The sequence below is a fragment of the Equus caballus genome, chromosome 3, assembly GCF_041296265.1.
Source record: "Equus caballus isolate H_3958 breed thoroughbred chromosome 3, TB-T2T, whole genome shotgun sequence".
Classification (NCBI taxonomy): domain Eukaryota; kingdom Metazoa; phylum Chordata; class Mammalia; order Perissodactyla; family Equidae; genus Equus; species Equus caballus.
In genome coordinates, this window is record NC_091686.1 from 71,045,063 (window position 1) to 71,068,339 (window position 23,277).

General features: G+C 34.4%; 1 protein-coding gene across 1 annotated transcript; it reads left to right on the forward strand.

The window, feature by feature from the left end:
* The first annotated feature begins 226 nt into the window (after positions 1-226).
* On the forward strand, positions 227-22,375 carry LOC102148009 (sulfotransferase 1E1). Its single transcript, XM_023638013.2, has 8 exons — positions 227-381; positions 5,596-5,757; positions 7,343-7,468; positions 8,266-8,363; positions 11,934-12,060; positions 13,700-13,794; positions 19,187-19,367; positions 21,260-22,375. The coding sequence occupies exons 2-8, from the start codon at positions 5,607-5,609 to the stop codon at positions 21,370-21,372; spliced, it is 891 nt and encodes a 296-aa protein (XP_023493781.1). The 5' UTR covers positions 227-381; positions 5,596-5,606; the 3' UTR covers positions 21,373-22,375.
* Positions 22,376-23,277: the final 902 nt, after the last annotated feature.

The window sequence follows — 23,277 nt, forward strand, 5'->3', positions numbered from 1 at the left end:
TCCCCTTAGCTTCCTTTCCCTCTCTCTTTTCAACACACTGATAGCTATTGGCAAATTTCAGAATTTGACTATGAGCCAAAAATGAAAAATTACAGCAGAGGCTTTCTACATCTCTGTATGGAAGAGCATGACCCTCTGGCTAAACGTATCTGCAGGTGTGTATCCATGTTTATTTTACTCCATTGCGTCACATGCTCCAGAAAGCCAAACCCCTCAAATTTATCTCCACCTCCTTCTCTGGCATTCTGAATAAAAGCTCTCCAGAAACATTCCAAATGCACGAGTGGTTCTTATATTTTTTTTGCAGTTTACAACCTGAGTGGGAATTTGAAGAAAACTAAACTGGATCACGCAGTTTCTTTCATAGGATCATCCAGACAGGTTGTATTTTTATCATTATTGTTGATATTAATGTTTAAATTATAGATAAATGAAATATAGAATGCAAATTTTATATCATAAAGCTGTTACAAAAGGAAATAGAGAATAAAGTGTTTATCAATACTTTTGTAACTTTGGTTACTTAATAATGTAATACATTTAAAGCCTTTTATTATTTTTTTTGATGAAGATTAGCCCTGAGTTAACATCTGCCGCCAATCTTCCTCTCTTTGCTGAGGAAGACTTTCCCTGAACTAACGTCTGTGCCCATCTTCCTCTATTTTATATGTGGGACACCTACCACAGCATGGCTTGATAAGCAGTATGTAGGTCCACGTAGGGACCCTAACTGATGCACTCCGGGCCACCAAAACAGGGCACATGAACTTAACTGCTATGCCACCTGGCTGGCACCTTAAAGCCTTTTTAAATCACTTGTTTGTCATTAAAATAATACCTTGCATATGTATAGTGCTTTGCTGTTTAAAGAGTTTTAACATCAAACTACAGTATCATAGTTGTTTGTAAGTCCTGCATGCTGGATAGGATCTCCATTTTACTAATGAGGAAACAAAGCAAGCAGGGTAGAAAGAGTGGAGACTGGCTTCTAGGCTTGTGTTCACTTTTGTGAAATATGTCAGAAGCTGTTATCCTCAGGGGCCTTGCAATTTTTTACTGGAACTTTTGCGTGAGAGATATCACGTCAATAAGAGCAAAATCCAAGTCCTTGGTAAATCATTGATAGGGAGGTCATTGGCAAGATAGTACCTATTTATCAAAGAGTCTGTAGTAGAAACTAGAGAGCTCGGAGAGATTTGATTTAACAATTAAATTTAATGAGTATTTGTGAGCATCTACTTTGTGATACAGTGCTGAGGTCGTGGATAGAATGATGCACAAAGGATATTCTCAGCTTTCAGCCACTTTATCCAAATCCAGGTCAGTCCAAGACAGTGAGGACTCAATGAGCTCTTTGCATCTGTACTCACTGTGGTATCTCAGCGTTTAAGCCTGGGAACAAGGTCGGCCCTAACATAGAGGCTATTTACTGGATGTATACAAAATTGAGGATGGTCTAGGAGAGAATTTAGAAAGGGAGAAAAAAATAGGAAGGAAAGAAGAAATGAGGAGGAAAAAAGGAATAAAAAATTTAATTCAGTTGAATTTATGAATCACAGTTTTAACAGCTTTTTGTTGGTGTTTCTAGACAACAGTAACCCACATGCTGAGTCAGGAAATTAAATTAACAATTTCTGCTGTTGCTTTTGAGAAAGAAGAGAGCAGCTAGAGGCTAAATCTGTACATTGTGATGTGAGATAATTTACCAAAAGAAGTTAAACAAAGAAAGGGATTTTATTATATGTCACGTAGTTTAACTCTGAGACCAAATTTGAACATGAAGAGGCAGTCAAAAGCCCACCAACTGTTCCATGGTAAATCGACTACTCCCAACTGACAATAAGCCAATTCTTACAAACTTGGCAGAACATCAAGAAAAGTTGTTCATGTGAATAAACAAATCAGTAGGCAGAGCAAGCGATGTCTTTCATACAGATTGCTTCTCTTGAAAGATCTATTTTCCAAGAGCAAGGGGAAGGTTTGGGGAACAAGCTGATTTATTAACAAGACTAATTTCTAATCAAAATCTCATAATTTTGATGAGATTACATCTGATATACCTGAGAGGGAGGTTTGGAAAGAGTTGAGCTTGTTCTTAAGGACTGAGATTCTTTTTCCTTTCACTAAGAGCATCCATGACTAGTGTTAGTCTGTGGTTTCCAAAACACATGTTAAACCATTCTTTTGTTAAAAACAAACAAATGAAAATTCTTTCATTGTGTCTCATTTCTGGTGTGCAATCTGGGACCAAAAGGAAATGAATGTCGTGCTGGGTTGTCCCAGAGAACTTTAGAGAAGCAAACAAACAGGAGCAAAAGTCAGATTGGACATGTATAGATTTTATCCTCTCCAGTGAGAAAACAGATTACTGACTATAAGTTTCTCCAGATAATTTTATATATATGAAACTCACTTTTCAGAATTTTTGAGGACAAATATTTCCCTGCTTTGAACAGAGATAGTGCCATGTAATGTGTCCTGTTACTGAGTGACTTTAAAGTGACTGGCTCCTCTGCATTATCATACAGACTCGGCATAATAACAGGATAAGCTTACACTTATTAAGCATTTATAATTGCCAGGCTCATCCTCTCATTTAAGTCCTGATAACTGTTTTTTGTAAGAATTATAATTATTCTCATCCTCAGTTAGTAGATGAGAAAATGGGACACAGTAGAGCTAAAGTAATTTGCCAAGATCACACGACTTTGAATAGCAGAGCTAAGATTTAAACCAAGAGGGCCTACTGTAGAGCCCACAGTCTTAATAACTATATTCTCTGCTAAGTACATATTAATCATCTAATTTAATATGAATGTATCAATGTTTAACACATATGTATTTCTCATTATATGAGCACATTTAAATGTTAGTTAACCATAGAAACCATAAGACAAAAATTTGACACGTTTGATTACATGAACAATAAACTTTTATACACTACCATTAAAGAATTTAAAAGATAACTGTCAATATAACACAGAAAATCTACAGATATCATCAGTATATAAATCAGCAATAAATTACTAGCTATAAATCTGTTAGGAGAAAGCAACACTCCTGGTGGGAAAAATGAATCAAAAGGACTAAAATAACTGATAACTTAGAAATATGAAAATATGAGAAATTATAAAATATCTATGAAATACAGATCAAAAAAATATACTTTTAATTATGAAAGATTATATTAAACAATTTCCAGCCCTGGTGAGAATGTGAGAATACAGGTAATTTCATATACTGTGGAAATTGGTACAATCTTCAGTAATTTGTTAAAAAAAATTTATCAGTATCTTATATGTGCATGTCTTTTATTTTGGCAATTCTATTGTCATTGCAAGGATAAGTGTGAAAACACATATCCTCAAAGACACTCATCGCAGTGCTACTTACAACAAAAAATTGGAGAAAACAAGAATTTCCATCAATAAAGAATTATATCATCTATGTTCTGCTCATACTATGGACTGCTATGCATCATTTATAAGAATAAAGACAGAATTTATGTATCAACACCAAAAAATGTTCACGTTATATAGTTCAGTGAAAAAATAGAGACAAAATGAATGAAAAATATAATAAAAATTAAATTATATACATAAGCATATAGATTTTATATACATTTAAATATTTGGAAGCATAAATGCAATACTGTTAGGAGTGATTGTCTCTTGAGATTAGAATAAAGACGCACTTTCATTTTCTCTATATTGTTTAAATTTTTCAACAATTATCTGTCAAAAATAAGGATATTTATATGTACGTGTTTACATGTATGCATAAATGTGTGCCTATTTATCTTTCCTTGAGTAGGATAAATATGGTTTCTATCATCAAGGAATCTGGGGCAGGACAAAGTTAACCTAATTGTTAAAGATGTCTGCTTTTCACAGAATTTTATTACATATAAATAAGATTTTAAAGTAAAACTTTTCCAGTCTGGCACAAAGGAAGTTCTTAGTAAATAACATCCTTTTCCCTTCTTCTGATGGTTGTAGAAAGAGGAGAAATGCACTTTTTACAGGAAGGCAAATTGGAACACTATTTTCATATTCAATCAGCAATTGGAAAGGTTCTGAGCTAGGACAGTGACCATAAACATAGAAAAGAGGACAATAATGAAGATGGAATCAATGGGATTGAGCGCCACATGTTGGCGAGGGAGAGTCAGGAGGCAACATGCGAAGGTTTTCATCTATAATGTGCAGCCTAGGAATGTAGTGAGGAAAACACTATCAGAAGAAGCCTTCAGGATAAGCCAAGGGTCCAATTATTTAGTTTGATTTGTAGGACTCTTATCTTACTAAAATTTTGCCATCAGATGTTTCTTCTTTTGGGTTACAGTATCTACTAATTTCATTCTGCTAATTCAAATTTAATTTAACTTAATCTAATTTAATACTAATTTAATTCTACTAATTTGTTACAGTATCTATTAATTTCATTTCCTCTCCTCAGTGCCTCTCTCAGAGATAAGGATTGTCTGTATTAAAGGAAACACATTAGATGGCTAAAAGAACTGTTGCCTCCAAGAGGCTCCTGTTATAATACAAACCCTCTGAAAAAGACAATAAAAACCACAGCAGTCACAAATGTATGAGTGTACAACAAGTTGTAGCTTTTTGGGCAAGGGTGAATAAAAGGGAGATCTACAAAGGCTAATATCAAAGAAGGACAAAGTTTGTTGAGATGCCATATCACAAACTCAGAGTGGGGTAAATTTGGGGAAAAAAAGATAGTGAAAGAAGTTGAAAGCCATTAAAGGAAACTTGCTTAATTAAAAATTCTATGACTAATCCTGAACATGAAATAGCGTGTCATGGGATCAGGATTTGAATTATCAAATGATAACCACCTTGTTTAACCTTATAATTTTCAGACAAGCCACTCCACTAATTTACTGATCCAGTGAGAGAGAAAAGTAAAGGAAATGTCAGAGGTCAGAGAAGAATCTTCTGTACTCTCAAGGATCCATATCTTAGATACATCCATTACAATGTCATGAATTTCATCCTCTTTTAAATACACTTTCCAAGCATTTGAAGTTTTTCACTTATTGAAACGTATTCAGGGACTAAGGAAGCTCTGACTTTGAGATCTGGCAATAGCTATCAAATGTGACCATCAGTCTTTATTGTTATTTAATGTATACATAATTAATAAAAGTGGTTATTTGTCCAAGTAGTGTTATATTTCTGAACCTTTTAGTCTTTTTATGTGCCCCATCAATTTTGACAAAAAAATTGAAGGCTCTGTTGTTTTCATTAATCGTAGATTTTATTAAGTATAAATATTATGTATAAATATGATTGTATAAATGTATCACACATTTGTACATACTTTTAGACATCTTACTTTATAGTGCCTTGTACGTTCTTATTCTTTTATATGTTAGACTTATCTCCTTAATAAGAAAAGAAACCCTAAAAGCAAGAGGACTATGATAGATACTTCTTTAATATACCTTTACCCCAAATGCGCAACAAAAAGAAACGCTAGACACTCAAGAGAACCTCAATATAGAAAGCTATTATTAATGTTAAAATATTTAAAAGTACATACAGAGTGGAAAACATACATTTTTTTTTCTTTCAGTGTGCAACTCTATGATGGATTCCTCCAAACTTGACCATTCTGCATACTTTGGCAGAGTCCATGGAATTCTAATGTATAAAGATTTTATTAAATTTTGGGATGAGGTGGAGGCATTCGAGGCAAGACCAGATGACATTGTCATTGCCACCTATCCCAAATCTGGTAAGTCTCTTTGTTATGTCAAATTTGTTCCTTTTTCATCTAAAAATGACAAACCCACCTTGAATGGTAAATGTTAAGCTGTTTGCTTCTTCCTCATTCATTGTTCACATTGAATAAAGACATATATAGACATAGAAAAAGTGATGTGGTATAGCTCTATTCTAAGATCATAATCTGTACCTATATCTTGAGCAGCACATTGAAAAATGGGTATTGTTGGCCACTTTGGAAAATTATGTAATATAGTTGGATGAATATAGATGCATAATTAAAATTTGAAACTACCAACTCTTTTTACCTTATGTCACTATTGTGATTGCTGTGTAGACAGAGTATAAGCAATTTTCACAGATTTAAAAAACTCTTTTCTGCTAACTAGCTCCACTTCTTCAAGTCCATCCCGCAAACTCCATTTTTAAGCAAATTTATTCCTGAGATTAGCTCAACTGTTTATCAAAGTTCTGGAATCTTAAATCATAGACTTTTAGAAATTAGAAGGTCCAATCCAAACTACTCTATCTGCTTGTTCCATCTAACATTTAAATTTGTCAATATGCCTTTGACTAGTCTGACTCTGAAGCTGTTCCTCAATTTCTCTTCTCTTTCTGGGTCAATGTCAGCACGATACCAGTCATCTGAAGAGGAAACTTTAGAGCTACTCCAGATTCAATTCCTCTTGCTTCTTCATTTCCTATATTCAATCAATCAAAATGTTTTGCCCATTTAGTCTCATAAATATGTCTCACAATCAGTCACTTACAAGTGACTTGTCTCTTTTCTTACGGACCCTTCACTCCATTGTTTTATTTACTCTTACACAAGAAAAATCATTCCAAACATAACCCTGATAATCTTGCACTTTTGCCTACTGTATGTTAATGTCTTTCCAAAAATTTTAGAAAGCAACTGGCACTTTTTAGTATGAACATACAAGGCATTTGATGCTTGCCCTCTGCTTGTGTCTATAGCTTCATCCTCACCCATTTCTTCAAGTAGATTCTTTGATTTACACTTTATAATCTATTTTCAATTCTTTTCCTCACCACTATACTGTTCTTAAGTATCTGACCTTTGATAAATAAAAAAGATAGTTTTTCTGCCTGGTAGAATCATTCTTGACCTCACAAAACTGGTGAATTTATGCCTGTAATTTGATCACATTTATTCTTTTCTATATCCTCTAAACTAGGTCTCAAATTGAGGTGTAAGAGCTGTCAGTAAAGTTTGTAGTTTAAAGCATGCTTGAGTCTATCATCTATTATTCAAGTCTTCTTACTTTTTAGGTGTAAAAATATAGAACCAAAACTGTTATCAGCTTGCACATTCTCATAATTCATCATGGACAAAGTTGGACTCCTACCACAGGTGTATCTTACTACAATATTCACCTTTATTTATGGATATTATTTTTTGGTTCTGTAAGATTAAATATTAGAGGAAATATTTTTTGAGTCCTTTGGTTATTCTGACATCTTCAAGTAATATTGCATTGGTACTTTCCTACTTTCTCCAGTGGTAAATCCATCATTCCTGTCATCAACCCTGCGTGGTCAATGGGAGACTCAGGTTTGTTTAACTTTTACAGGCACAACCTGGGTTAGTGAAATCGTAGACATGATCTATAAAGAGGGTGATGTGGAGAAGTGCAAAGAAGATGCCATTTTTAATCGAGTACCTTACTTGGAATGCAGAAAAGATGACGTAATGAATGGTAATGTTTAAGTTGATTGTAAAAGCAGTATGCATATTTTAAGGTGTGGATGTGGACGGTGAAAGAGACTGTAAGCAAGAGTGACAATTAGTATTATGTCTTCTACACAAGAAGGCATGTAAATTTAAGTTTAAATCTTGACAGAGTTTATGGCATAGGATGCGTCTGGAATACAGTGAATAAGGTAGCATTTATATGCCTTCAGCAGAGCCTAGTAATATGTGACCATTTATTTCTCTGTGAGCTGAATGTGATAATACTTTAAAAACTGGGAAAATATCCATGAAATGTTCAAGGATATATACAAAAGGATATTTGTCACAGATTCTTTTAATTTTGTGAAAAATTTGAAACAATATAAATGTTAATCAACAGAAGAGTTGTTTAATGTGATATAGTAACACTATGATTATTAAAAATTTTAGAATGTCTTGTTTCTTGACAATGAGGTTTCAGTATAATATATTAAGAAAAAGGGCAATTAGGTGGTATTAAAAATTTCATCAGTGTGTGTGGTATTTGGATGGCTGTGATTCTGGTTATCTAGGTATTTTTATATAGAAAGTTGCTTCCCAAGATGTTAATAATGATTTTTCCAAAGTGGTGAAATTTTATTTGATCTTATTTTTTCTGTGTAATTTTCTCTATCTAAACTTCTGTCAGAGAATATGTATTATTATTATTATTATGAATGCAATACAGAATTTTAAATTTACTTTTATTTTTAACATATCTATAAAATCCGTGCAAATATTTATAATTTTCAGTTGTATAACCTTTATTTTTTTAAAAATCAGGAATAAAACAACTGAAACAGATGGCATCTCCTAGAATAGTGAAGACTCATCTGTCAGCCGACCTTCTTCCAGCCTCATTTTGGGAAAAGAACTGTAAGGTAACCAGAGTCAAGTATTATTAGAACTTCATCCAACTCAAAGAAATTTTAGAATCTTCAAGTCAAGAAAACATCTTAACTGAGTCTTATACACACTTTTTAATTTATTCTTTCATTGAATCTATAGACATTTAATAAATGTGGATTATAGCATAGTCAGAGTCTAAATTTCAATTCCAACTCTAGGTGTAATTCTGGAAAAACAAGTAAACTTTCTAAGCTGCAGTTTCCTCATCTATAAAAGAAGGATGTTAATAACAGCTTCCTCACCTTGTTATAAGAGTTAAATGAGATAATGCTTGTAACATGCTTAATATAGTGCCTATCATATTGTAAACACTCAATAAATAGTAGCTAGTTTTGTATTTGTTGCTATTACTGATTATACTGAATGTACTCTTTTTGCCAACTATTGTGCTTGGCAGTATGAGGAATGTAAATGAACTAGACAGGATCAACCAAATATCTCATAATAATTATTTACTAAATGCCTTTCATGTGCCAGCAATGTAACAATTAACAAGACACATGCATTCCTTGTCTTCATGGACATATGGTCCACTTGGGGAAAGGGGCAAATAAATGGACAATGCATGAGGTGCCATAGGTTAAGGAAGAAGAATTCTAGCCCAAACATTAAGGGCAGGGAAGGCATCCAGAAGTAAGTAATGTCTCAGCTGATTTTTGAAGGATGCATATGAGTTAGTCTATATAATCTCAGATGCGATTCCAAGAGGGATCTGAAACCAGTTCAGTTTAGATGGGAGCTTAAGTGTACATATTAGCTGGATGAGTGCAGGGAGAGAAGCTGGGTTTGATTACAACCGACATTGTAGCCAAGTTAAGAAGTTTGGACTCTCTTTGATGATAATGAGGAGTTAGAGACATATTAAGCTGGTGATTGACATGATCAGTTTTCTTTTTGGAAAGAATGATATATTTAACCCCAGGCAATGATGCTGTTCCTCAAGACCTTTCTAGCATTTTTAGGACACATCATGACCCATACTATATCCATGAGATATTAAAGTACTATATGCATCCATTATTAACAAAAAAGAGGATTTATCACAGTCATGAATCATTTTCATTTTGTACTCTGATGTTACATGATGTATTTGACATTTTCTGGAGATCCGCGGTCCAAAATTCTGAAGATTCCAATGTTTCTTATTTTTTTGCTTTTATCATACAAAATGCTAGATAGATCACATGCATCCTGATGAAGGCATTCCATACATAAAATAAATACCATTTACTCATTAGTAAATACCATTTATGTATTATTCAAGATATGTGTCATTACCATTTTTTCAAGAGATTGAACCAAGTCACTTTATTTCCTTTGGAAATTGGGGTGTAGTCTTGATGTTACCCATTTACTTCTCAAATGAAAATAGATACTATACAATTACGTAGTCTCAGTCTTCACAAAACTGATTATCACCTCAGAGTTCATCAAAGAGTAGGCAAATAGATGGATTCATGTCCTGAGTATTTCCAAGGTGATTCACTGAGGGAGAAGAAGACAGATGGATTGGGACTATTAGTAAAAGTATGTTTGGAGTGGTGGACCAGAAACTATAAGTGATAAAAAAGAAGAAAGTGGAAAAAAAAAAAACAAAAGGAATAGGCTAATAGATGAGAAACAATTGAGGCTAAGTGATTTGAGGTCTTGGAGTGCTTGCAGCAGAGGTCTATTGGAAATAATTGATAAGGAAGAAGAGAGGAGCAAGACTTTCTTAGAAGAAAACATGATGCTCCAGGATAAGGCTTCAAAAGTGAAACCTTTAGAGCACTGACAAGATTCACAATTTGATTATAACAGTGGTTGACTGAAACCAAACAGAAACAATAATCAATGAATACAAGAACCTAGAGAATCAGATGGATCATACATATGGATACCAAAATTACAAAAGATGATGACAGGATTTGGAATGGAGAGTAATACTATGAGGGAAGTGTTCAAATCTATTAAAGCAAGGGAATAACCAAAACTTAGAAATTCATCTGGGAGAGCTATAGATTGAGTATCACAGGCACGATGGTCTTTCAAGTGTCAGATTTTAAGATGAATTATGATTCCAAATGAATTGCGGGTAAACTAGGAACTGACTTGAGAGACTTGCAGGAAAAGTCATATCTTCAGGGAAGACCTAGATTTTCCTCCAAGGCAGGAAGAGTGTGTGTTGTAAAAAGTTTGAGGGTATATAACAGGATCTGTCAAAATGGAGATTAGATAAACTAATGGGAATTTAGGGGAAGAGAGATTACTTTTGCTACCTACCCAACTGGAAGAATAGAAATCTTCATGGAAGACTGGGAGTTAAAGCCTTAAAAATGGATAGAATTTTGAGATATAGAGAATATTCAGATCAGAAAGAATAGCATGAAGAAGGGCAAAGAGTGAAAATTCTGAAGTAAATTCATGAATATATTAGCAAAGAATTCCATTCAGCTAATAGGCAAAAAGAACAAGGGAGAGCTGTATGGAAGATTGGAAAAGTTTGATATGACTAATGATAGCTTTGAAAAGAATAGAAATATCACTTTCATTCTGTAATAATTAAAAGTTTTTATAGTGGGATCTTAGAAACGAGAGCCATAGTTTTTAGAATAAACTAGAAGATTTCTTTAAAATTGTTTGAAACTGTAGAGACTTGAGTAAGACAAATGAGTGAGCCTGGTCATATCCAGTAAACAGTGGAGAACCAAGAGCAGCCTTCTCTGATGGCATTGCTCTGGTTCCCGTGGGTGGAAGGGAAGACCACTGGGATACTGGAGTTTACTTTTGCAGATCTTTTCTTGCAACATTGACTACCAGACCTAGTGGAGACCATAATCTGACCCAACTCAATTGTTTAGTGGGTAAAGAAATGTAAGTCCAAAAGGAGTGCTACTTTTTAAGATGATAGCACTTTGTAGTAATAGAATTACCAACTAAAATCAAGGCTTCCTGATTACTAATTTATTGGTGTTTCCTCTGTATGTAAAACGGAAACACAGCAAGGTATTGGTGAATATTGTGTTTTTACTGAGATCTACGTGCTTTTAAATAGACCTTCAGGAAAACTTTTCTTGAAGATTGGAAGTGAAGAAACAATAGGACTTTTTTTCCTTTAGTATGCAGAATGGTGTTATAGGCTAAACACTGGGGGACTTCATTGTTGACTGAATGATTTATCAAATCATTTGCTCTCATTGAGTTATTCTCAATGACATATTCTGACTCAGCTTCAGTTTAGTTTCTTCAGTTATAAATTGGGGATAATAATCAATCTGGCTCAATTTATAGCAATGGAATTTGTGACATTTAAGTGAGCTTTTATCAGTGCAAATAGCATTAAAATGAAAAGTGATAACTAACATTGAACAACACTACAGGAGATGCTGTCACTTTAGGTTATTGAAGTGTTTTTTCTTTATAATTTTATATATTTTATACAATATCTACAATACATAAGCATTATTTTTATAGTTGAAAACATAAATTCTTCCTTTTTAATTCTTGATGAGACAATGTTTGAAAAAAATCAGGTGGTTTAATATATGATTTCATCCTCTTAGATGATCTATCTTTGCCGGAATGCCAAGGACGTGGTTGTTTCTTTTTATTATTTCTTTCTAATGGTAGCTGGGCATCCACATCCTGGATCTTTTCAAGAGTTTGTGGAGAAATTCATGGATGGAGAAGGTAAGAACAGCTTATTTTCTCTAAATTCTTTCAAGGTAAATGATACAAGACAAATGGTATCTCTGAGCAAAACTTTTTATTGTCTATCCTAGTCTAATTTCTTCCCTGTTCCCTAATTAAAACACAGAAGGTCTGGAAGCCCTTAAACTTTATGGCAAGCATAAGATTTCCAGCTGTGTATGGCAAATGGCAAAACCTGGACACTCTAGTTCAGTGCCTACAAATAAATACATAAGTGTGTTTGAGAAGTGGAAGTAACAACTTCTCTAAGACTGAAACTCAGTGTCCAATTCATTCTCTTATCTCTTTTTATTAGAAAAGTATTTCGCAGCATGTTATTACAACTCCATTGAACAAAGGGATAGGGAATAAAGAAGAGACAATGCCTATTTGTTTCCGTGAAAAATTTTAGGTGCTACATGGGACCAGAATTCACAAAGTCTGAATATCTAACAAGGACTTACTCATTCTACCCAGTGTGCAGTCTGAATGAGTCAACTGGAGTTTTCAGAACAGTATAGAGTTACTTGAACAGAAATTCTGGGAAATGTTGCCCTTTTGTATTTAGCTCCAGACTAAAGCAACTGAGTATTTAGATTTGAGGAAGAAAGTGTTCAGGAGAGTTTACTATTAGCTAAGGAAGACCATTCTGCTCCTGTAGTAATAATTGTAAAGAAAACTGATAATAATGCCATTTCTATATCCATAGTAGATGACGTTAACTAAACAAAAGTAGGACGTATGTACTTTATGTTTGTTGCTACATGTTGGAAAAACTTATGCTAAAGCATCGAGAATAAAATACTTGCCTCAAGATCATCAAAACCCACATTGTAAGACAGAGAAAGATAATGTTGCACCTCTACAAAATGGATGAATAAGACCATATAAATATTATTATATAACTTTTTCTGTAAGGATAATTGTCAATAAGGACAAAGAATAGAAGAGATATGCAATGATTTAATACAAAGTAGAATACTTTGACTTACACATTACTATATTATTTTGTCAGCTTTTTATTGGGTGGAACACTTGCATATACGTGAGAGAAGATAAGGCAAGAGAAAGGAAGAGACAGCATTTAATCATATCACATCATCTCCAAAATCTTTTAACTTTTTTAGAGTCAGAATGACACTAAAGGTCCCTAGAAGAACACTCTTTACCATCTAAACTGCAAGTAGTGTAATAAAAAACTGTATAGTTACTAGCTATAGCTCAGTTGCCAAAGCTGGTTTGTAGATGGTAAATATGAGACAGATTGAATTCTGATTGTAGGAATGTTGATAGATTTCACACACACACACACACACACACACACCCTCACATACACATCAGTTTCAAACATGAACCCTAAATCAAATTGATGATAAGGGGACTTCCTTCACTTTTTCTCTGTGTCATAAACCATGTCACAATAATGAAAGTTGAGAATATGTTCCTGTATATGGATTATTTAAAATAATTTGCCTCTCTTGCTGCAGAGAAATTTACTTAAACATGTGGGTAATACCTAGTTTTCATTCTATGATTATTTATTTCTATGTATTTTTTTCTACTGTTATGTGAACACTCATTTTCAAGCTGTATAAAGATGATATTATGCCTTTTCCATTGTTTTTATCTCTAATTTTAGTTCCTTATGGTTCCTGGTATAAACATGCAAAATCTTGGTGGGAAAAGAGAAAGAATCCACATGTGCTGTTTCTTTTCTATGAAGACATGCAGAAGGTAAGAAACTAAAAACAAATGGGCAACTTACTAATTTCTAAAGTGGTATCATTTGAAGATATTCTAGATCCAAAAATCTGCCTTTAAAGAAATGATAAAGCCACCTCCAAACGTTCCAATAATCCAGATACTTTAGCACAGATTTGAAGATGATAAATAAGACTCTTCCAGTGAATAAATACATTTTCAACCCGTCTCAAAAAATTACCAAAGATAAAATTTGAAAGAACTTGAGTTCATAAAACTAATAAAATATAACAACAAACACACACATACACATAGACACATACAAACTGGGAATCAGAATGGGAAAGAAGAGTCAATTCGACTCCAAACTCATGGATGTTGGAATTATCAGAGAAGGTCTATTAAATAACTATGCTTAACATGTTAAGTGTAAAAGCGAAAAGAAAGAAGAAATTAAAAATTTTACAAAGAAATAAGATCTTATTGAAATTATCTAGGCAGATTTGAAAAAATTAGCAAAATAGAATTTCTAAAATAATAACAAAATTAAAATTAGAAAATCAAGAGATGGTTTACATAACAAATAAGACATGGCTAAATAGTGAATTAGTCAAGTAGAGATGGAGCTGAGGAAATTCCATAGAATGAACCACAGGAGATAGACTACTTTGATAAGAGATTAATGGATATGTAGGATAAAGTGATAAGGTCCCACATATACCAACTCAAACTTCCAGAAGAAGAGAGTAAAGAGAATGCTGGAACAGCAATATGCAAACATATGATGTCCTCAAAATTTCCTCATAATCTAGTTTTTCTTTAGCTTCATTAGTAATCAGGGTCATTCAAAATAAAAACCACTATGAGACACCATTTCACACCCAGCAGATTGACAACAATTAAAAAGTCTGACTATAATAAGTGTTAGTCTGGATGTGGATCAGCGAGAAGTAACACACTGCTGATAGGAAAATAAAAAGGTACAAATACTATGGAAACAACTTGTAATTATCTAGGAGGGGCAAACATACACATAACTTCAGACCCAGAAATTCCACTAGTAAATATCTACTCTTGAGAAACTCTGGCTTGTATACCTTAGATTATACATACAACAGTCTTCATAGCAGCATTCTCCATAACCATAAAAACTGGAAACAACCCAAACATAAATAGAATCAAGAATCAGTACAGGATGTATTCTTGTCCTACATTTAAATATTCTATTCCAAAGAAAATGAATAAACTTCAAATATACATCATTTGGGTAAAACCAAACCATATCTTGTCTAAGGATATAAACATAAGTTTGAAAACTAAAAAGTAAAGCACAGAATTGATTAGATCAATTTCAGGGTAGAAGGGTGTTTTTTGTTGTTGTTAATGTTGTTGTTGTTTGTGGAAATGGGGATGGTGAATGAAAGGAATGCAGTTAGAAACTTGCCAGTGGAAGAACTCAACAAAATTTGAATGTTTTTTTCCACAAGGTGGTTAGTGGGTAATGGGTGCTGTATTCATTTTTATTCTTTAAAGCTCATATTTACACATATCAAGTAATTTTTTAAAAGATAGGCAAAATATTGGTTCTCTTCATTAAAAGATGAGAAACGTCCTCTCTATTCTCATTCTTTATTGGCACCAAGAACGCAGTCAATATCCGTGTCTTGTTTACACTTTTGCACAATTATTTAAATTCATGTTGCAGTAATTTTAGAATTGTTTTGATGAAGATATATTTAAAATCATTAATTATATTTTAGAGATTAAATTATAATTTATTTATAGAATTTATCACTGGACAAATTTGAATGAGAAGCAGTCACAATCTGTAATTTATTATATTATCTAACATTGTGTTCTGTAACTGGAATATTGATGACAGTAAATTTAAAAGGCACAGAAGCAAAATTTATTAGTTAATTTAACCATCTCACTCCCTCACATTGTCCATGTCCATTTACTCCCTATTTTGGTCAATAAGGGTCACGTTTAGGTTCCCTCTAGAGTTGGATCAATAAAGAGCCTAGGAATGAATAAATTAATTTTCTCTTGTTTCTACAATGTATCAACTAGAAAGACAATCAGACATATTAACATTGTGTGTAGGAGGACCATCAACATCATGATGGTGTGAGAGGATCCTTTTGTCTTTCTCCTTCAATCTACAGTAAAACATCCATAACCCAACAAAGGCTACATTGCCCAACACCCTAGGATATCAGAAATATCCACACATTGGTCCATACAAAGGTGGGTCAATTGGAACACATAGAGAGAGGAGGCTAAATGGGGGAACAGCAGAGGCAGACCCGGGATTCTGTATCCTTGGCCACTGTGGAGCAAACAACCTCCAGTGCCATGGAACTCAGTGAGCAGCAGCAGAGGCATGTGTGTGGTTCCAGGTATCCAGCGGGGGAGTCATCTGCAGCAGGAAGTGGATAAACAGTGGAGGTGGAGTTGGAGCCCTGTGATCACAGCCCTGGTGCTGTCTCAGAGCCTGGTGCACATAGGACTTCTACGTCCCAATGGCAGCTGCACCTGTGACCAGGAGACAACAAGCAAAAGCTGAACTGGTGCCCTGTGCACCAGGCTTCCTCCCCATCATTTCCTATTCCTCCCACAGTGGTGGAGCTTCCTATCCATGTGATCCTGGATGGTGCTGAGGCATTAGCTATCCCTGAGCCTCAGCAGCAAAACCAGCACTCACGACAACACCAGAAGAGCAAGGTGTCAGCAACCTACAGAAGTGCAGGCGTCCACAAGGAGAGTGCTGGTGACATCCTAAATAGAGGCTTCAGAGGGTGGAATATGCACATCCTTAAACATAGCCAGAGGCAGCTGAGGTAAGAGAAACTGAAAATCAGCACTCTAGCACCAGCTACTGAAAAACAAATGAAAGACTTCTAATCTCCAAGCAGTTGAAAAGTTTGAATCAAAAGAAAGTGATATCTAAATAACAAGAGGTGTTTTCTACAGCAAATGTGCCTGTAGAGGAATGGCTCAGCAAGAGATACAAAAAGCCACAGTATGATGGCATTACAGAAAGAAAACAATTATCTAGAAACCAAACAGAAAATCATGGAAGATTGTGATCTACCTCATGAAGAATTCAAAATAACTATCATGAGGAAGCTCAACAAGCCATAAGAAAACTGAGAAATGCTGTTCAATGAGCTCAGGAATAAAATCAATGAATAGAAGAAATACTTTGCCAAAGAAATTGAAGCTTTAAAACAGTACCAAACAAATTTTGGAACTGAAGAACTCAATAAATGAGATAAAGAATGCATTAGAAAGCATTAGAAATGGAGCAGATCATATGGAAAAGAGAATTAGCAAGCTCAGAGATAGAAACCTGGAAATGATGTAGGTAGAAGAGGAGAGAGAACTAAGACTAAAAAAATGTAGAAATTCTATGAGACATCTGCTCTGTTAGAAAGGGCAACATAATGGTACTGGGTGTCTCAGAAGGAGAAGAGAGAGAGAAGGGAGCATAGAGCTTATCTAAAGAAATAATAGCTAAAAAACTCCCAAACCTGGGGAAGGAACTGGGTATACAAATCCATGAAGGTGATAGAACACTCAGTTATCTCAATGCAAAAATACCTTCTCCAAGACACGTGATAACAAAACTGTGATATATCAATGAGAAAGAAATAATATTAAAAGAAGCCAGGGAGAAAAAGAAAACAATCCACAAAGGAATACATGTTAGGCTGTCAGTAGATTTCTCGGCAGAAACCCTACAGGCCAGGAGAGAGTAGAAAGATGTATTTAAACTCTTGAAACACAAAAACTGTTAGCTGAGAATACTCTATCCAGTAAAGTTACCTTTCAGATATGGAGAAATAAAGACATTTCCAGACAAAGAAAAGCTGAGGGAGTTCATCACCACTAGAATGGCCTTACAGAAATGTTAAAAGGAGTCCTCCTATCTGAAACAAAAAGGTGAAGGTATACAAAGCTTTGAGCAAGATGATAAATAGATAGATGGAATCAGAAAACTGCAAATCTGTATCAAAATTGGATAGTATACACTTAATTATAAAATAAATGCTAAAGGGAAATAAGATTAATACCTATCTTTGGCAAATTTTTCCAAAAAATTGAAGAGGAGAGGATGCTTCGTAACTCACTTTACCAGGCTAACAGTATCCTGATGTCAAAACCAGACAAGAATGATACAAAAAAGGAAAAGTACTGGCCAATATCACTGATGAACAAAAGTGCAACAATTCTCAACAAAGCATTAGAAAATTAACTACAACAATACATTAAAAGGATCATCTACCACAATCAAGTGAGATTTATTCCAGGGAGGCAAGGATGGTTCAGCATCCACAAATCAATCAATGTGATATACCACATCAACGAAATGAGGAATAAAAATTATGTGATCATCTCAATAGGTGTAAAGAAAACACTTGACAAGATTGAGCATCCATTTATGATAAAAACTCTCAGTAAAATGGGTATGAAAAGAAGAAGCTGAACATAATAAAGGCCATATATGACAAACCCACAGCAACCATCAGACAGCAAAAAAAGTCAGGCAGAGAAAGACAAATAGCATATGATTTCACTCATACGTGGAAGCTAAATAAACAATTAAAAAATTATATGTAGAGAAATAATCTTTGTGGAAGGCACACAAATGTAGTAAAAATTATGAGAATAATGATATGGTACAATAGATTTATATGGAAATCTATGAGGACAAATATAGGGTCATATCACGCAAATTGGAATAGTGAAGGCAATCATCCCAAAGAAGGTGATACTTAAGCTAAAATCTGACAGACAAGCCGTAATTTGTAGAACAGAGCATTTGAAAAGAGCATTCTGTGCAGAGGGAACTGAACATCAGGATAAGCATTATAGTTGGTATTGTGAACAGTTGCACCGACTGATTTAGCTGGATAATAGGGTACACTGTTGGAGTGACATACAGATGGGGAGGTTTGTAGCTATGGTTCATATATATCTGATGTTCCATGTGAGCGTTTGCTTTCCCACACCTTTTGTCTTTCTGATTTCTCTGCTTCTCGTTAGTTACACCAATAAAGTAAGAGAAAAATGAAAGCTGTCTGCATATTTTCAGCACCAAACTTGATGTGTCACAAGAAACTGTAGCCTTTGAACATGTATATTCACATTCATAGATTATATTTATTGAGCATGTACTATGTATCAAGGACTACAAAGAGTACTTTATAAACTTCATCCCGTTTAGTGTTCTAACAATCTTTGAAGTATCTTTTGTATCCATTTTATGGATGAGGGAAATTATGCTTAGAGATGTGTAATTTCAATATCAGTGGGAAAAAAAGGAGAAAAGCTTTCTCTCTTTCTCTTTTTTTAGAAATCCAAATAGTAGTGTATTCAATTTCAGTAACTGAGTCTTCAAAATACTTTTTCTCCCTAGGATATCAGAAAAGAGGTGATAAAATTGATACAATTTCTGGGAAGGAAGCCATCGGAGGAGCTTGTGGACAAGATTGTACAACATACTTCATTCCAGGAGATGAAGAACAATCCATCTACCAATTACACAATACTACCAGACGAAGTCATGAACCAAAAGATATCTCCCTTCATGAGAAAGGGTGAGATAGTCACATTATTTGCCTCTATTGTTATAGGAAGTCACAAGTTGAAATACTTGTAGGCAATTGTCTATTGAGGTCTATGCATGCCTGTGAAGCCAGTTTGTTTTCTTCATAGCTGTTTCTTATTTGAGCACTTTCTTTATTGAATTACCAGTTCTAGAGAGGCATAAAACATTAGTGTTACTAGTAACACCAGTAATAAATTGCCATTACTTGTTGATTATTTAATATATGCAGCACATTATATTAAGAATGACCAGCAGTGACCCCAACTTCAGCACTAATACCACACTTTACTAGCTTTCATTTACTAAGCGTCTGTGCCTTGCTGCTGCATCATGTACATTATAGACAATTTTAAAATTCTAGTTCTCTTTAAATTCTAGTCAGAGACTCAGGAGCAAGTTCCCATTATTATCTCGTTTTGAGATGAGGAAACAAGCTTAGAACACTTAGCTTTTCCTTGACCAACCAGCAGACACTTTTCAAGACTAAGCATCAAAGTCTAAACTTATCAAATTGTACACATTAAATATGCACAATTCTTTGTATTTCAATTATATCTCAAGAAACCTGTTGAAAAAAGACTAAGTTTCAAAGGACTTAGTTGCAAATACAGGTCTGTTTAGCAAAACATCAAAGTACAATGAGGTGACATTCTATTAGGAGGAGGCACAGTCTGAAGAGATATAGTCTGTTTATAAACCCAAAGGCGTGGAGGAGATGCAGAGTATTGGGACATCCAGATGTACTGATACGTACAGCAGAGATAGGACAAAGAAAATCTTGTTCTTTGAACCCAGTTGTCAGTGAGAGGGTCAGGGATCTTTGAAGTAATAGGAATAACAAATTTGTCACTGGGCCAAAACAGGGAGTCCCTGAAAAGAGACTTAACGTGCAGGTTATATTTTAATTATTTACTTCTCAAATTATCTCAGTCTCCTTTTCCATAATATCCACATGTATTTTTAAGATGAAACAATGATCTTAAAATACTTGTCATGCGTGTAAAGGGCTGCTTCCGGCTATATGCTCAGACTCTACCCAAATCTCAGGACATACATTTTCTGTGTTTTGGTCAATTTCACTGGGAAAGTTTAGAGCTCCTTGAGCTAAGGAGGGATGTGAACTACTGACTAATTTAAAATACGAAGAGACTTCCTTCTGTCAGGGCAGGGTTGGATGTGATGGAAAGCAAAAGAGAAGGGCCTGCTAGACTACCATATTAGCACAGGTGGGAAATACTGAGGAGCTTCTCTGCCAGTGGCCGCAGAAATGGAAGGAGGCAATGGAAATGAACGAAGTCTGAGTATGAAGAAAGAGTTAGATGGTGTGCTTGAGGGACAACCTCAAAGTTTATGCCTGGATACCTGGTGTTGCTATTAACCAGGTTATGGAAAAGTACACAAAGAAAACATGATTTGGAGAGAAAGAAAATGAATTTGTTTTTGAACTAGTTGAATTTGAGACTCTTGTATGGAATCCAGGTGGCAATATCATGTAGGCAGTTGGATATAGAGGTATAAGTCTAGATTTGGGTGGTACCAGTATGAAGATGATATTTAATATCTTGGAAGTGGGTAAAATATGGATCTCATCTTAGAAGATCCAACATTTCAGAGGAAATTGGTGAAGAAAAATTAAGTGAAGTACCATATGTGGGAAGAATCAGAGAAAGAAATTTGCTTTGTTGTGTTTTTGTTTTTTTAACAATCAGGACAAATCTTCTTTGCAAGCTCAAATACATATTTTGTTTATGGTATGCATTTATTTCTATAATTGAGGATTGCAAGAATAAAATTTGATTAGATTAAAGAAAGTGATGAATATTAAAAAACTTCATGATTCTGGCTGGAAGACATTGTATTTACTATTTTTCTCTGTTACAGGGATTGTGGGAGACTGGAAGAATTACTTTACAGTTGCCCTGAACGAGAAATTTGACACACACTACGAGCAGGAAATGAAGGGGTCTACACTGAAGTTACAAACTGAGATCTAACAAGAGTTTTCATAGCATATCTGTGGTTAAAGCATTCTTCTCATCATTCCTCCCCTTTTAAAAATTTTAGATCGGTAGAGAAGGAGTCATGTGATGGACTATAGTGAGGTTCACATGGTTATTGAGATCTTGATATAAAGAGCAAGAAGAATTTTTTTCTCTATTATCTTTTTTATTTTGTTTTCTTTCTTTTTCTTCTTCTTTTCTTTAAATATTACACGAATCTATAATCTACAGAAATGATGTAGGAGCACACAGATACTTCAAGTTGTTAAGAAACATTGAGAATATCCAAGCATTCCTGGGTCTGGCCTGGTGGCACAGCAGTTAAGTTTGCATGTTCTGCTTTGGCAGCTCGGGGTTTCACCTGTTCAGATCCCGGGTGTGGACCTACACACTACTTGTCAAGCCACGCTGTGTGTCAAGCCATATATAAAATAGAGGAAGATGGGCACAGATATTAGCTCAGGGCCAGTCTTCAGCAAAAAGAGGAGGATTAGTGGCAGACGTTATCTCAGGGCTAAGCTTCCTCAACAGCAACAAAAAATCCAAGCATTCCAAATTCTTTACTTTTGTGGTTAGTTTTTTATTCATTTAGTAGTACATCTAATATTACATATATGTATATGCACAAGTATATATAGTATTAATAACTGCACATGGACTTTGAAAACCTTGACAGAAAGAACTAAAGAATAAAAAAATTGGGGAGCGTAACTATATGCATTATTTCCTTCCTAATTTTCTTTCACTTTTTGCAAAGTGGCTTAATTTGGAATTTATCTTTGTTTAATGTAAATTTTGGGCATAACAAAACTGATTTCCAGATATCTATAAATAATCCCAGTGAGTGTAATTTATGCTTGAATGTCTTCAGCTAATTTGAAACATTTGTGCTCTAGAGTTCCTTCTGTCCTATAAAGCATAATAAATATAAGCTCTGTAAACTTGTTTTAAATAATGTGATATTTGCCTGTAAAATAAAACAAAAATGAGAGGAAAAGAAGAAGAATTGTTATTGTTTATTTACACAACGTTGTTTACCTTATCTCTTATTTTTCTGTATTCTATTGAATTTTTTCTATGCTATGTTTATTTGTAACAGTCAATGCTTCTTTTCTCTAAATCAGAAGACACACAAGATCATGAAAACTTCAGTAGGTTCTTAGTATAATATTACATCCTTAATTCCTAAACTAAAAGGTCAAATTCAAGGAGAAATTGATGTGATTTTTTTTCTTACCCTTTGAAATAAAGGCTAGAGATTTCTCAGCACCTTGTTCAATAGTTATAATTTTTCAGTATCAAGCTATTTTTTTCAAAAAAAGTGTAACATAGTTATTCATTATATGAAAATTGGAGAGTCTTGAAAACAATTAAGATTGTTTTGGGATGGGGAGCAGAATTAGAGTCTCAATCTCTGAAGGCAACAATTGTTACTTAGTTTTTCAACACCCAGTTTTTACTTTAACATGGTAGTATATAATAACAGCTTTTTAATTTTCTACTTTGCAAAACTCATAGTTGATGTTGCCCACATATAAAAAAACAAGGATAAGCTGATGTATCTTTCTGCATTATTTCTTAGTAAACCTACGTTTTCAAAGTTGGGCTGATTGAAATTTGAACCAATCACATTTCCCCACAGATTGTCTAGAAATTTCTGTAACTTCCTTGGAGAAAGAAGCCAGCTGGGATCTATCTTAAAATTTAAATACAATTTCAAACCCTATGTTATTCTTTGGTATCTTCCCTGAGCAGGGCTTAAAGTCCCTGTGGGCTGGAGGCATTGAGGTTCTTGGACAGCATCGTGTAGTGGGTTCACAGGAGTACACACTGTGGCTTTGCTTCTGTGCTGTCAGGAAAGCTATAAATTTCTGGTTACCTTAGTGTTTAAGGTTTCCC

Bases quoted from the DNA above. Each gene is read 5' to 3' on its own strand.
- LOC102148009 (XM_023638013.2), top strand. From the start codon at position 5,607: ATGATGGATTCCTCCAAACTTGACCATTCTGCATACTTTGGCAGAGTC. The intron at 5,758-7,342 runs GTAAGTCTCTTT...TAACTTTTACAG, and splicing joins TGCCACCTATCCCAAATCTG to GCACAACCTGGGTTAGTGAA. The intron at 19,368-21,259 runs GTGAGATAGTCA...TCTCTGTTACAG, and splicing joins ATCTCCCTTCATGAGAAAGG to GGATTGTGGGAGACTGGAAG.